At 50.4% G+C, this 15,035-nt stretch overlaps 1 protein-coding gene across 3 annotated transcripts in view; it reads right to left on the reverse strand.

The window, feature by feature from the left end:
* Positions 1-4,438: 4,438 nt before the first annotated feature.
* Positions 4,439-15,035, reverse strand: part of LOC131673853 (transducin-like enhancer protein 3-A) — a 50,921-nt gene continuing 40,324 nt past the window's right edge. The window contains exons 5-6 of one of the 3 annotated variants that reach the window (XM_058952192.1): positions 10,159-10,296; positions 4,439-4,809 (exon numbers count right to left, since the gene is read on the reverse strand). In XM_058952192.1, the coding sequence (XP_058808175.1) occupies positions 4,516-4,809; positions 10,159-10,296 (432 nt within the window). In that variant the 3' untranslated portion in view covers positions 4,439-4,515. Of the gene's footprint in view, positions 4,816-10,158; positions 10,297-15,035 lie in introns of all 3 variants that reach the window. The other 2 variants (XM_058952191.1, XM_058952190.1) reach the window with 2 other exon arrangements.

Here is a 15,035-nt window from a genome sequence, read left to right on the forward strand (position 1 = left end):
CTTTGTTAAATTCAGACGAGAGAACGGCGTCGGATTCGCGGAAGATGATATATACAATTTTTCTTGCCGCCCGGCGAGAACATAGCGTGTCTGCTTCTCCTTACGAGCCCTCCTCAAAAGGATCTCTCTCGCTTCCCATTCCGCGCCACTCGACTTTCCGCGCTCTCGACTCCGTCGCCCTCCCACTCGTCGTCTCACTCCTTGTACATATTTACAATCCAGCGGCGATACACGAGAGCGTTATGTTCGAGACCGGAGACGACTCTCCACTCGGCTGCGTGACTTTTTGCACTTTGCAGGAGTGATTTAGACGTCGCCCCCTGCGCTTTTGCCGAGTTAATTTCTTCTCTTTGCTCGAGGCCTGGTCGAGCTTTCAGCGCCTCTTGTGGTCGAGTTAAGCGAGTTTCTCCAACTAGAATCCACTTGCTATTGGCTTTCTTTGTCTTATCTTGTTCGAATTGCAATCGCACTTGTCGACTATTATCGGCTAGTGTTATTCAGCTTTCAATCGCCAAGAATCAAATTAAAAGCGAGCACGAGAGAACTAAGCAGCGCGCTTTACAGAGAAGACCTTTGGCGTTGGCAGCAGTGACAAAGGGAACTCGTTAACACATAAAAACGTATGCAATGGCTTTCGTTCGTAAATATTTACGCGACGGATCCGCGCGCGCGCGAATAAGATGTCAACTGGAATAGAATGGGGAGGAGAGGAACGGAGAGCTTAAAGCTGCCGTGACGGGAGGTGGGGTTCTGAAAGTCAGGCAAAACTTGAAAAACGAGGTTCCGCCAGAGATCGCTACATTATCCCGAAAAGAAAATCACCGGCTTCAAGAGGGAAAATGTATGTAGAGCCGCGCGCAAAGTCTCTCTCTCTTTCTCTCTGACAATTGGATCTGCGCGCCGATGCGCTCTGTTTCTCTCTCACTTTCCCTCTGCACGCGATCTTTTCAAATGCGTCTGGCTGTACTTGTAAAACTCGCGCTTCCCTCTCTCGCCCCACGGAATATCCTTTTTATTTATGCAGTGCGCGGACGAATTTCAAAGAGCTTCTCTCTCTCTCTCTCTCTCTCTCTCTCTCTCTCTCTCTCTCTCTCTCTCTCTCTCTCTCTCTCTCTCGCTGCGGTAAATTGCGGAAAGTTTTTTGTTTCCGCGACTGATTTATGATATGCGTCGGGATTCGCAATACTCGAGTGCGCGTCTCGCGCCTGCAAACAATTTTTTTCTTTTAATTAGAATTTATTCGTTGCTTGGCGTTATGCAAGTTCCACCGGCTTAATATTACTCGGTTATATTTTTTCTTGTTCTTTTTCAAACGTTTGCTCGATCCGTTTCGCCGACGAGGCGAAGCTGCAAATCATCGACGATGGCTCTTTTTGCATTGCAGTTGTTTAACCAAGAATCGAGGGCAAATCGAATAAACGAACGTCTCCGCTCGGTAAAAACGATGCGATCGGCCTGTTTTACGGCGAAACCGTCCCCCGGGGCATTTTCCGAAAAATTACCGATGTCATTAGACGAAGATATCGAGGCGGAAAGATGCGCCGACGCTTATTCTTGCGTGAACTTGCGGGTAACGGCGAAAATCGACGAATCGATCAACATCGCGCCACGCTCCTCCCTTTATACGCGAAAGCCTCCTCGAAGGCACAGCGGCATAGCGGCAGCCAGCAGGCAGGCGAGCAGGAGGCGCGCACTTACTTGGTCGCTTTATCATCGCGGCTCGTTCTCCTCGGGCAGTTACTTCCGTTCTTCGGCGGCGCGCGACCTCGTAAACGGACAAGCTCGCGCATAATTCTCCACTAAAACGCAAAGAGGTCGTTCGACTTGGCTGGCGTTATCTCCGAAGGGGAGGAAAAGAAGAGCGGAGAGAGAGAGAGAGAGAGAGGATACATCAACTGTCTATTTGGGAAATTGAAATAAGGTTGGCTTTTATGCGGGCGCTCTTGGGGCTCTATATGACAAATACTAACCGTTACATCCCACTGAGCCAAAAGAGGGTGAAGATGCTCTCCTTGTTCGTTCGTTCTTGTATATAACGCGCGCGCGCGCGTGTGTGTTATCGCTGAACGCTTGGCTTCTCCGCGTCTCGTCCCTTCTTCCCTTGCGCGATATGTCGGTTCTTTACGGCGGGAAAATCAGTTATTGTGGCGCTGCGCGAGTGGGAAATTGATGTGCGCGAGCTTCTTCTGCCTCCATTTTTTTGCGATTCAAGTGTAACGCGATTTAGTGGATACATCTCAGTTTTCACTTTTTTTTACTTGGCCCGGGCGCCTCGATAAGATTGACAACCGAGCTTATTTGAATTCAAAGTCAGAGGGCCTCGTTAAAGCGAGAGAGACGATGATAATAATAATGAAGGCTGACGATAATATCCATCTGGTAAAACGAGGATCGCGAGTATATAATCACTTAGCATTGCCGGGCGTTAATGAATCACGCCGGCAGTCGATAATCGGGCAAAACTACCGGCAATCAAGGCTCGGCAGCGACATCTCGCCGCTCTTGGGCTTAATGACTCGACAACGATCGCAATAATGCTCCGCGCGGCTGCCTCGCTGCTGCCGGCTTGTTTAACTCGGAGGGAGAGCGGGAGAGGGGGGCGTATCGAATAGTGAGCAAGCTGCTTCATTATCGCGTGCTTCGCGAGTAAATTGGAGGAGCTCGTGTATTACGCGTGTACCTCTTCAGCGCGGCCAGCACTCTCTCTCTCTCTCTCCCCGTCTTTTTATTCTCGGGATTGATTGCTGAGGCTAAGATTGTTGCTTGCGAGGTGTTGCGGCCGCTTAGCATTTTTGATTGATGACTGCGGAGAATTTTAACGATGTCGAGGTCGATTTCGTGTTTTTTTTCAATCAATTGATTATTTTCTCAAACTGTTACGGCATTTCTTCTTTTTCTTTTTACGATGAACACGTGTTATGTGACGAAGGACAACAATCATATCCTGCCTAACGTTTTATTTTCTTTTTACAATTAGATTAAATCATTTTGCGCGTTTTCTCGCTTCACTAATGTAAACAACTAGGCAATAACTCTGTTGTGGGAAATTTCAAAGTAAGCTAGCAACAGCCGAGTGAAAACGAGCCAGTGTAACGAAATTTACTGACAGGTTTTTCGTAAGATTTGCACACGACGAATCAGGCGTGCAAACGATTTGAAGAAGAACGACAGAAAAAGCAGCGATTAGTCAAAATGTTCGTTGCGTGCACAGCCTCGCGGACAAATGCGGCCAAGCGCAAATAAAATTAAAATATAGCACCGAATCGGCGCAGCCGAGTCGCAGGAAAAGGCCGGGCGAAACGAAAGTTAACAACGCCAAAAACCAGTGCAGCAGCGCGCGGCAAACGACACTCGCGCGCAGCGGCGAATCGGACTTGCAAATTGACGTGACGAGAGAAAGCCCACTGAAAATTCATCCGAGGAAAGGCCGGCAGTGGCGGAAAAAGAGAGGGGAAAGAGCGAGGCGGGGAGTGGATAGTCACGGACGAGCAGGCGGAACGAGGAGGTGAAGATAAAAGAGAAGAGGAAGCGGCCCTACTCGTGTCGAGTGACTCCGAGCTCTCGAGACTTTGTCGTCGTTGGCAAACGAGAGTAGTCTCTATATAGCGATATGCCGGTGAGAATCGAGGTCGCGCAATTAGACGGGCATGATTATTTTCGGACCGCCAAATAAAAATACACATAGATTATCTTTTGCAGAGCTATATTGTTCCGGCGGAGAGATCGTTATGGGTGGTTTTTTTTTTTCGCTCGCGGCTGCTCTTTTGTACTCGGGCAGCGAGAGATGCGAATGGGATTTCGAACGACGTTGCGCGTGCGTGCGTGTGTATATCACCGAAGTGATTCATATTTCTTGTTCTGCCTCTCTAAGCTCGGAATGTTTCAATTTAGACACGGATTCCGCTTTTCACATTCTTTCGGGACGAGCAGCGAAGCTTCTCGTCGTGCGCCACACGCGACGTAAAGAAAACAGCAGCGGGAGAGCTTCGGGTCTTTATTTTTCTTCCGTCGCCCATCGCGATAAGGCGGCAAAGAGACAGCGCGCGCAGCGACGAAGTTCGGTGAAGCGATAAAAAGATCGCGCCACGCGGGGCAGGCAGGCGGCAGGCAGGCGAGCGGCTCGCAGAAATTGTCCGCGACTGCAACTGTGCAGCGCTACGCGCTTATCTCGAGCACGGAAGTGGCCGCAGTTCGTCGAACGACAACGACCAGAACCGTTGGACGTGTTTTCGATCGTGTAATGCGATTATACGCGACCAAACTGACACCTTTTAGCTTTTGTTACGTGAAACGCTCTCGTGTTTCACGACTGAAATGAGCTTGGAGAGACGTTTGATTGCAGTCCATTTGCTTGTTTTCAAGGCAAAAAGCCTCTCCTTTCAGCGAGAAAGTATATATCCATAAACGCGAAAAAAGCTCGCATTCAAGAGAGACAGAGATACAGAGAGAGAAAAGAAGGTCAAGCCGTTGACGTTGTTACGGAAAAGCTTTCAAACTCGCGTCTAGAGGGATGCATTAAAAACTTGAAAAACACTTACCGCCGTTGGTCTTGAGATCGTCTGGTTGTCCGCGGTGCAATTCAGGTTTGGCAAGCATATTGAGTGGGTGCGACGAGCCGGATGGTGCAGCCCCGGCACCAGGTTGCAATCCAAGACCGAGCAGTGCTGCTGATGCCGATGTTGGCACTTGTAGGCCACCGCCTGGACCTAAGCCTGGCAATGTCGGTAAACCTGGGTGTGGACCTATTGTTGCACCCGGGGGCAACTGCTGAGCATGCATCTGTTGCAGTAACCTCGGCAAGTCAGGCCTCTGTTGCTAGATACAAACAGTTTACGTCTAAGTTACCGTGTACCAAACGACCAGATTGTTTCTCGACAAAGATTGATATCCAATTAACTTCTGCTGCAGCTTCCTTTCAATCACGTCGTAACATTTCGATTCGCCGCGTCATATTGCGTCGAACGCAAATGCCCATGAATAACAGTGGATTTCAATGGAAACTGCCGATAAAGCGCGAGATACGTGTCCCGCAGATTCACTCATTCAAAAGTTAAACACGAGAGAACAAAATATTTGACGCGAATCGGGGGGAGCGAGCGAGCGAGTGACGACGCAATGATATATGAGTAAATATTCATATTGCTCAGGCTCATCGCGTGATAGTTTCGTATTTATCAAAACTTCGCGGGAATCCCCGCTTGTTATGTTTTTTTTTCCTCTCTGCTGCGCCTCACGCGTTAAATATTTTATATCTCTGTGCTCGACGCAACAAAAAAAAAAAAAAAAAAAAAAAAAAAAACGATACTCCCCCGACGCGTCACTCGCATTGTACGCTTTCTCTCTCGGTGCACGTTCGTTCACCCTAAATTTTTTTGTCTACCGAGCCTAACTTTATTTTTGGGAGGGATATTGAAAAGTTCTCCGAGCTTATTGAAAAAGAAATGAAAAAAGCGAATAACAGGGACGAGGGCTCGAAAGCTGCTTGCCGTGAATTAAAGAGAGAGAGAGAGAGAGAGAGAGAAAGCTCTTACCGCAAATAAAATTATTCATTCGCGCACGTGCGCGCATTCATTTATTTGCTTGGCCGAAGGCACGTTCGCTAAACACCGGAGAGGCTAACGAATCTGCCCACCCACACATGTGGCATATATAGAAGCGAAAAAAAAGAAAAAAAAATAAATAAAACACGTGGGAGCTTTCTGCTCGCTGAGCATTTTATGCCGACTGGTTATCCGCGGTGCGGCGCGATGCGCTTTTGCTGTATTATTGCTGCTTTGGCAGTGGTTTTTTTTCGGCGGTGGAGGAGTTGGTCTCTTTTTTTTTCTTTTTTTTTCGGTGATGGATATTGCTCCGCATCAAAGGCTGTATCAAAAGCTGAGCCCACGTCTGTTCACTCTGCGATGATGAATTTATCTGAACGTTACGGTTACGCATCAACGAAGCGAACGAACATTCGTTCTTAACAATTTGCATCAACAAGTAAATCTGGTTTTACGCGTAACGACGAGCCTCTGGCAATCGCTCCTCCTCCACGCGTATCCTGCACAACTCATTTGCAAAGGTAAACAAGCTAAGGGTCGTCAATGACGCCGATAACTGAAGATTTACAGGCGCCGCTTTCACCCCGTCCACAAGAAAGAGGAAAAAAAAAGGATAAGCAAGTGTGAATTGACTGGCCGGCGCAACGCCCGCGTCCGAGTGCGCGCACGCATTGTAATCTTCGGTTTGACGAGGCGATCGGTTTCGCGCCTCCCTCTCACGTGATCGCGCGCCGCGAGAAGCAAGACGTCGGCGGACGAGGGAATGCGCTACGTTCGCGCGCGCGCGCCGACTAAGTTTCGCTCGCCTCGCTCGCTGCGTCTTTCATAGCGGTAATTAAATGGAGCTTAACGATATAATAGCCCGCGTAGGCTGCTTGCCGGCCAATGCAGCTGGCGTGATCTATTATGGTTATCATTTTTTTTTGTTTAAGGAAGAAAGGGGAATGGGAGGGTGCGGCGAGCTCCGCGTTTCGCCGTGCTCATTAACGTTATTGCTGCGCACTCGACGCGACCGAGCTATGGAAAAGAGAGGAAGGCCAAGCCGACTGCCGAGTAATTGGAACGCCGGCCGGGAATGCATCGCAATACCGCCCGTCAAGGGATACACTTGTGCGCAAAAGCACGGGGTCTGCATCGGCGCCGATTTTGCCGCGCGTAATCGTAAAAAAAAAAAAGAAAAAGAAAAAAGAGCAACACGTCTTTTCTCTCTTTCTCTCTCTCTCTCTCTCGTTTGATCGACCGTACGGCAACACAAGCAAGCACTTACGACGACGCGAGAACGTAGTTGGGTTTACGCGCGCCTATGCGTCGGCTGAAAGAGCGCGGCGATGGGCAAGCTCTATAATTAGCTCGCGGCGAGCCCCGGAAAAATTGGCGAGCCGTGCGCGCGCAATTCCCTTTTTCAGAGAGATAGAAAGCTCCTCTCGATTATCGCGGCGCGATAATCACGGATATCTTCGGCTCGTTTTTATCCCGGGGATGATGCGGCTCGCGCCGCCGCTGGCGCGATTCGTTCGTCGCAGGGCTCGCGGACCCCGTGCGAAATTACACGCCAGACGCACGGCGCTTCGATCTCTTTATTACGCGCGCGCCTCGGTGCTTCTTCGATCAATCTCGCCTGTGTTTTCTCCTTCGAATGAACTCGCGACGCGCGTAACTCGGTTAATCAGTGCGAAGACAAAGGCTCCTTTGTGAGTGCGAGCGCGATAAAGAGAAAAAATCGCTGTCATTGTGTTCCAATCGTGCAGGGAAAAGGCACAATGGGAGCGCAAAAGGCACGAGCTCGAGCTCCTAATTACGGAAAATAACCGTTGACACGCTTGAAAATCGTTCGCAGCAGCAAAGGCAAAGGCGACAAGGATGCAAGAAGCCTTATTATAGCGATCGACTCATTTCCGGAAGTACTAAAGGAAGACTCCACCACCACTGCCGAAGCAGCAGCACCTGCGAGTCCCGCGCTCGTCCAACTTTCCCGAGAATTTCGGCCATTTGTCAGCTCGGTTAACCTCTCTATCGCTTGGCATCTGGCGGCAGCTTGGAATTTTCAGTGTATCGACTCGCTCTCCCGCTGTATTTCCTTGGCCGCATCGGGCTGTTGGTTGTTTTTCCGTTTTGCAGCCGAGGCCAACACCAGCAGCAGGATTTATTATGCGCGCGGGGAATTCGTCGAGTCCGCGGGGACGATTATCGCGTCGAGTGCCCACTTGATCATTCGCCCCCGCAACGCTTCGATGGGCGCGCGTGGTATTTGTGGGCAGTAGTCAACGTTGCTTGTTTTAACGCTCAGTTTATTGCGCCCGGGCTAAAAACAATGACGACATTCGTTAAAACTTATGTAATTCTCGGCGCCGAATGAAATGTTAGCGGATATATGCGTAATTTGGACGGAATGAAACATGACTTTGCTGGCTATGTACGTATGTAGGACGGAATAACGGTGAGGCGTTTTTCACGCGGCGAATACATTTTTCATCGCACGCTCGCGCGCCGTGAGAAAGGGACGCACACGCGCATAATATGCCCGATGAATCGGCCTTCTGGCGCAGATCGTAACGAGATAGTTCGGATATCGGGAGGGAGCGAGAATATATACGAGTACAAGCGCCGAAGTCGCGCCAAGTTTGCGCTTGAGCGTGTCCGAATGAAAAGTTTAACTTGGCGGAGGGAAGTTGGTTTTCCAAAAAGGAAAGCTCGCGCGGGAGCTGCACTGAATGGACGAGGGGGACTGCAAGCGCAACGCGTTCAATTAGCGTCGGCCAAACAATGGAGATGATCGCGGACGCGGAGGAAAGTCCAATCGGCAGATGAGCCAGATCGAGCGGCAGAGCGGATACAAAACTAAACAAGTCACTTTGCGAAGCAGAGAGCCCGTAAAGCCACTGCTGCGAACGAGGAAAAGCGTCGGGAGAAAAGTCGGCAGCGGAGAAATGGGAAGAGAGCCAATTGGTAGGAAAGAGGCGCCTCTGCGGAACGAGAAAAAGAAGGATGGTTAAGGACTTGTCTTTTTCTCTCCCTCTTTCTCGAGCTCCTCTCGGCGATAACCTCTCTCTCGCCAGCTCGCTAGTATATTTCATTCCATTCTTCGCCGAGGCAGCAGCCGATGCGAATCTCGTTTTTCCGAGTCCCAGAGCTTCGAGTCTGAAAATAAAGGAGGAAAAGGAACAAGACGGAGATGGATGTAGCGAGAGTGTAAAGGGGCGGAGGGGGAAGCTCCAGAAAATACGTAGACGCGTTGCGGACCGGAGAGAAATACAGGTGAATCTCGTTTGATCTTGCCTTTTCGCTCTCTCCCGAGAGGAGGAGATGGCTTTTCAAGAGTGTTTCCGCGCCAACGTTTCGCCTCTAATGTATCTTTCCAAGAAGCTCAGGTGTAATGGTTGCGTTGCATCGCTATTCATTTCCCTTTCTTTTTCGCTTGCTACACTTTCCAATCGGCCCCTCTTTCGATTACTCTCAATCAAGCGTTTGCCGCACTATCGTCTTACATTGACGACCAATCGTGAGATTCCTTTTTCAAGCAGTCGTATTTCATCGTTCGCCGTGTGCCTGCGAAGCTTGGTCGCGGCAAAGATTTAGCCGCAGATAAAGTTAAGTCCCCGGATATATAGTTGAATCAGGAGCGCCGATGGGATTGCAAAAAGAATCGATACCAAATAACGTTAGGGCCGCGAACGCGTCACTTTGCAGTTTGACTTACTTTCAAAAGCTCGTCAATCTCATCAAAAATTCAGTGGCGACGCTCGCCGTGGACTAGGTAATGATCAACAGAAGCTCTCGGAAAGCCACTAAAAATCTCTCGACTGCCATAACAACGTCGCGCTTATATCGAGAAAGCGCATAAAGATATCGCAAATGGTTATGAAAGGACGCTCTGAAATGGAAACACGAGGCGCACGCGAGAGGAAGAGATGGGGTATACAGCAAAGAAAAGAGCGAGTATATATATCCGCAGGCTGATGGCTGGCAGGATTTGCTATGCGACAAAGTTCGCTGGCAGAGTTCTCAGTCTCTCTCTCTCTCTCTCTCTCTCTCCCCCTTTTCTCCGTCTCGGCGGAATGCTGATTAGTCGGTACTTGTGCCGCCATAACACTATAACTTATCCGCTGCTGCTGCTACAACGAGAACGACGGCAAAGAGGAGAGTAGGAGAAGGAGAAGATTGCGAGAGCAGTAGTACGCTCAGTGCTGTGCTATCTGTCCTTATCAATTCCACTCGGCTCCCGGCGGGCTGAGGAAAGCTTAATAGGGAGGAAATTGAGTGCTCGAGGAGCAATATTGAAGGAGGGATTCGCCCGCTCGCGCTTTCGAATTCCCGAGACGTGCAGCGGTTCTCAGCTTTCTCTCGCTCTGCCTATATCGGAATTATTGACTTTGAGAGGCAGCGACGTGATTCGCCAATTGGCTCGTCGTCGTCGTCGTCGTCATCGTCATCGTCGTCGTCGTCGTCGTCGTCGTCGTCGACTCGAGGTGTCGATACGCGAGCCCTGCAGCAGATACAGAGCCGCACGTGTCTCGTCGTCTCTAGCCTTTGTCACGCGTAGCCCCCGGGCTTCCCCGAATATCAATCTTCGTCCAATTCTACCTGTGCGCTTATTGACAGTTGATCAATGGCCACTTACTCCAATGATGGCATTGAGCTCGGTCATGGTCACTTGTTTCGCCCTGTCGACCGCAGTGCCGACTTGCACCTGATGATCCGACGACAAGAACGGCAGGATTTGCGCAATTATGGCGTTCAACCTCTTCGATATTTCCGTCTGTAATGCACAAAAAATAAGTTAGGCTTTGCATTTACATTCACTGCTTTATTTATCGCTCGAAATTGTCTGAAAAAGCGCATCTCGCAGCAGGTCCGTACATTAAGCGCGGAAATGGAGTTCGATTGGGCCGGCAAAAAGCATCGAGCGCGCGTAGAAATACAAATAGTTTGCGATCGGCGAGTTTCCAATCAGTTTGAGTGAGAAAAAAACGCAGCACTTACTCGCTGCTCTGGAAATTGATTAGCCAACTTGTCGTCGTAAAACACTCGGCTGCCCTTCGGTAAGAAAGGAAAAAGTGCAATTAGCATATCAGCTGCGGCGAGAACGGCTCGTTGAGCAGCATAGGAAAACCAGTTTCGCGAAAGAGCAAAAAAGCAAAAAAGCAAACGTCTAATTCAGTTAAGCTTTCAGAATTAATCGGCGGCAAGGAGCTAACGTTCGATGTTAATCTATCTCCGCCTATTTATATGCCAACGGTTTAACGTCGCGTTTAGCACGAGGTGTAAATACGCGCGTTTCTTCGTAACTTCCTACATGCTGCCTTTCACTTCTGTGCTGTGTTAGTTCGCGGATTCAACAGGTTTTTTTGCCGCGCGCACGCCGCCAGTTTTCTTTTGCACTATACACGGCTCTCCTTTCATTTAGTAATTGACCACGCAGCCCGACAGCCTGATAATCAAACTGTTAACGCGGATCAATCTATTTCGGCGGCTTTCCGAACTCGCAAGCAATCCGTACTCCAGAGTGGAAGACCGAAATAAAAGGAGCGGAACGGTCGGCGGGAGGGGGGCAACGAAGGCAAATGAAGATTTAACGCATTGCCTAATCCAATCAGCACGAAAGATCGTGGCGTTCGTAAGCACCCGGGCGAGTCGATAAACGCCCACAAATCCCCGGCATGGAAATTCAATAGAGGAGAGCAGCGAAAAGAAATCGAGCATAAATTGCGATGGAAACTTTTCGGTGCGATCGTTACGAAAACTTGGCAATTGTACCCAGCGACGGCGTGGCAAATTCACAACTCATTTTCACGTGCGTTATAATTAGCGGCTTAATGACTCGCGCGCGCACGGGCGCTAGACTGCCTTAGGGGTAATTAAAACAACAACTCGTCGACGGCGACGACGAGCGGAGCTGTTCCTTCCGCTCTGCTTGCTCCACGCGAGGCTTTTAAGTACCGGTCGCAGCTACGACATCCCCTCGATTTCGTGCTCGTCGGCTTTGCTCTTCATCTTCCGTCCCTCTGCTCTGTTTCTTGCTCTTTCTCTTCTCGGCCACTTTTACCGCCACTTTTTACCCCTTCGTTTTTCATTGCACTTCGTTGTTGAGTTTAAGCCTTAACTATCGCACTCGCCGAGAGAAAACCATTTAGCACGCGATAAAAATGCACGCCTGCATCGTCAACGCGTCTCTTGGCCCGAAACAAAAAGAATTGATCTCGACGGGCGCATCGACTAAAAAACAAAGGAGGAGAAACCGCAAGCTTCCCCCTCGACTGTAGCGGCATTACAATTCAGCTAAAATCTCGATACTCGCTTCCGAGGCAATTTACCAAATGGAATGGAAAACTCGCGGACAGAGAGGCAACTCGCAGAAAAAAACGAGAAGAGAAAAGGGCCGATCGAAGGCCATATCTCAGTAGTCGTCTCGAGGCTCAGTGTATAGGTATATGCGCGTGCAAAGCGCTTTGTAGCCCGATGAGCGAACGCGCATAATTCTCCGATTTCTTTGACACCTTTGCAAGCAGGCAGATGCAGGAGGAGGGAAAGGCGGCGAGCAGTAAGGAAATCAATCTTAGACCAACTGCTGCCGGGGATTCCTGTACTAGCGAGAGCGCGAGTCGTTACTCAGCATCGAAGTTGAATAACCGCGCTGGACAAAGTTTTTCTTTTTCCTCTTCCGTAACCAAGTTGTCGTCGATTGTTTATGCAAACTCGCATCCATCGCCGAGGCACTCTGCAACTGCAACAGCAGCAGCAGCAGCAGCAGCAGCAAGGACAAAAAGAGAAGCCGTGGTTATACACAGGTCGAGCATTACCTAGCACATGCACGCCGACGCACGTGTGCGCGCACGCCAAGCCTTTTGGCCTCGCATCCTCTTCGGAAGCCAGAGTGCCTTCTCGTGCTGCTGGCTGGAAGCGTACGGTTACAGCAGACAAGAAAGCGCGTTCGATACTCCGCGCGAGTATGTCGGCGGGCGGGGAGAGAGAGAGAGAGAGAGAGAGAGAGAGAGAGAGAGAAAAGGAAGAGGAAATGAAAATCGACGACGAAAAAAGAACGAGCCAAATGCAAAGCACTTCAGCCTCGATAAAAATTCTTGCGCGCGAGCTTGTACGTGCGCTGAATGCGAGCTTCCGCCCACCTTCCCTCCCCGGCCCAACCCCCTCTCACTTTTTTTCCGATAATCCGATACACCGAGAGATTTTTCAAACGACGACGCGGCGCCGCCGCCTTTCTCCTTTTCGTTTTTGCTCACCGCGGCGTTAATTAACGCTTTCAACATTTTCGACGGGTCATTTTTTCTTCTTCCGGCACCGCCAGATGTCGCCCGCTTCCACTTTACCACGACGGCGTTCCAGGGACATTCGCGTGGCAATTGCACTGTTAATCGGCCAGCTCGAACGAGAAGCCCACCGAAAGCCAATTTCTCGTTTCGCGCTATCACCTCGGACGCAGAGCGCGCGAGTGCGCGTTCCTTTGCTCTGTTCCCTAACGAGGGAGTCTGCCGCGTCAGCGCGTCCAGTGCATCGGCAAAGCGAACATCTGATGCTTATAACCTGCACGAGCAGGACGTACGTCTACTCGACGCAAAGCTGCTTTCAGCGGGGAAGGCGTGTACGCCATTGTCCGATGGCACGACCATTATTTCTAATCGCGTTTGCTAGATATTTGCCGGTCGGTTTCGCGCTGGACGCTTTTTCATACGTGGATTTCTTTTTCAAATTTTCATTGGGAAGGAGGAAGACAACCGACATCAACTCGTATGCCGTAAGTAGATTACAAAGTCCAGCGGGCTGAGCAACAAACAGGTTCATTGGGTGTGCCGTTGCAAATTAATTTATTATTTTCCAAGTATCGCTTTTATGTTTTTTCAAGGAGTTTTCCGATTTTTCAGATATTTTTCGATCGTGGTACAAATAGATCGAGATATCCCCAGTTCTCCCGAGCTTATTTAAATCTTTAATATAACTACGTATCTAGTGTATTTCAAGCTCGTTCCAAGTCATCTATTGCAAACTCAACGCAGTTAAAATAATACACTCGTCGAAAACGAAAATCAAAGAGTAAAGCCAGTAGCACGTACACACACACATTCTCGTAGAAAATCCGTTGAGCACGGTCCTTTAAGTAGCGGTTAGGCAGTTAACCGTTCGCGCGCGCGAGAGAGAGAGAGAGAGAGAGAGAGAGAGAGCCTCAGCGGAGGGCTTAATCCGAATCCCTAATTAGCTCGGGAAGGCGAGTCAGCCGGCAATTTCCTCTCTCTCCCTCTCCAAGTGTAACTTTCTCGCGGAGAGCAGTTAGGCTAGTGATGATCGATTAGCGGCCACTTGGTTCCGCGCCCGCAGGATATTTACACTACGGCTCTCGCGGTCGAGTGGATTTTTCGATTGAAGCTAAACAACGCGAACCGGAGAGTTGGCGCGAACGCCAACGTGCCAACGTACGCGCTGCGACATCCATGCAGTGGGGACTGTCTTTGTGCTACGAGGCTGACCACAGCAGCGCTCGCAGTTTGCTAGAGAGAGCGTGAGGGGGGGGGGGGGCAGCGGACGAAGAACGCCTTGAAGGCGTCTCTCTGTCGCTGTTTATTAGGCCTTGCTGCGAGCCAGCGTCGCTTCTATGCAAATCCCTTGGGCAGAGAGCACAATGGTCCCCGGGCTGTCGCGCGATGTATGCCTACGGACACCTGACGCTGCCGCTGCCAAACACCATATTTACGTGGAGCAGTGCGTCTCGCGTGTGCGTCTCGCAGTTGCTTGCAAACCCTCGAGCTCGATCGTCGGTCCCGAATGAAAAGTATCGCACCGACCGGCAAATTGAATTTGATAGGGCCTTCGGAAGTCGTCGGCCGCAACGCTTACGTATTCGCGTGCTTGGGGTTTATACGTACGCCGGCTGCAAAGTGCAGCGAGCGCGGAGAGAGCCATATATACAACTGGCGCGAGAGCAAACACAGTGTCGAGCGTGCGGTCAGGTGTTGTTCGGGCGAGTGGCCACTCTCTGGTCGAGGCGTTGCCTAACCGCTAAGCTCGCCCGATATATGACCCGCATGGCCATAAAGCCTCTGCTCTCCCCCTCCCGCGCGCCCCCTGCCCCCTCTCGCCGTTCCTTTGGCTGCCACAAGCCGCAACGGGCTACTGCCTTGATTAAACGCGCCACAGCCGACCGCCATTATCGCTGATTGCGCTAAACATTAACGGACTGCGCAAAGATTACCCAACCTGTCTACCTCTCTCTCTCTCTCTCTCCCTCCATGCAATCTATGATTTCGCGTTTGATTAGCCTCACTCCACGATATGCTAATTGGCTAGCGCTGCTGCTACTGCATAGCGCTCTACGTGTGCGCGCGCGGAATGAGAGATAGCGATGCTCGCTGCGGTCGAGCGCGCGATACGGCGCGACGACGATGCCATCATCAACATCATGCACGATGATTATTTGCTATGACGCTGCCGCGTCTGTCTTTTGCGCGACTGCGGTTTTCATTAATACATGTTCGTTCGACGACCTCGATA

The sequence above is a fragment of the Phymastichus coffea genome, unplaced genomic scaffold (assembly GCF_024137745.1).
Source record: "Phymastichus coffea isolate CEN01 unplaced genomic scaffold, Cenicafe_Pcof_1.1 PCOF00201, whole genome shotgun sequence".
NCBI lineage: Eukaryota > Metazoa > Arthropoda > Insecta > Hymenoptera > Eulophidae > Phymastichus > Phymastichus coffea.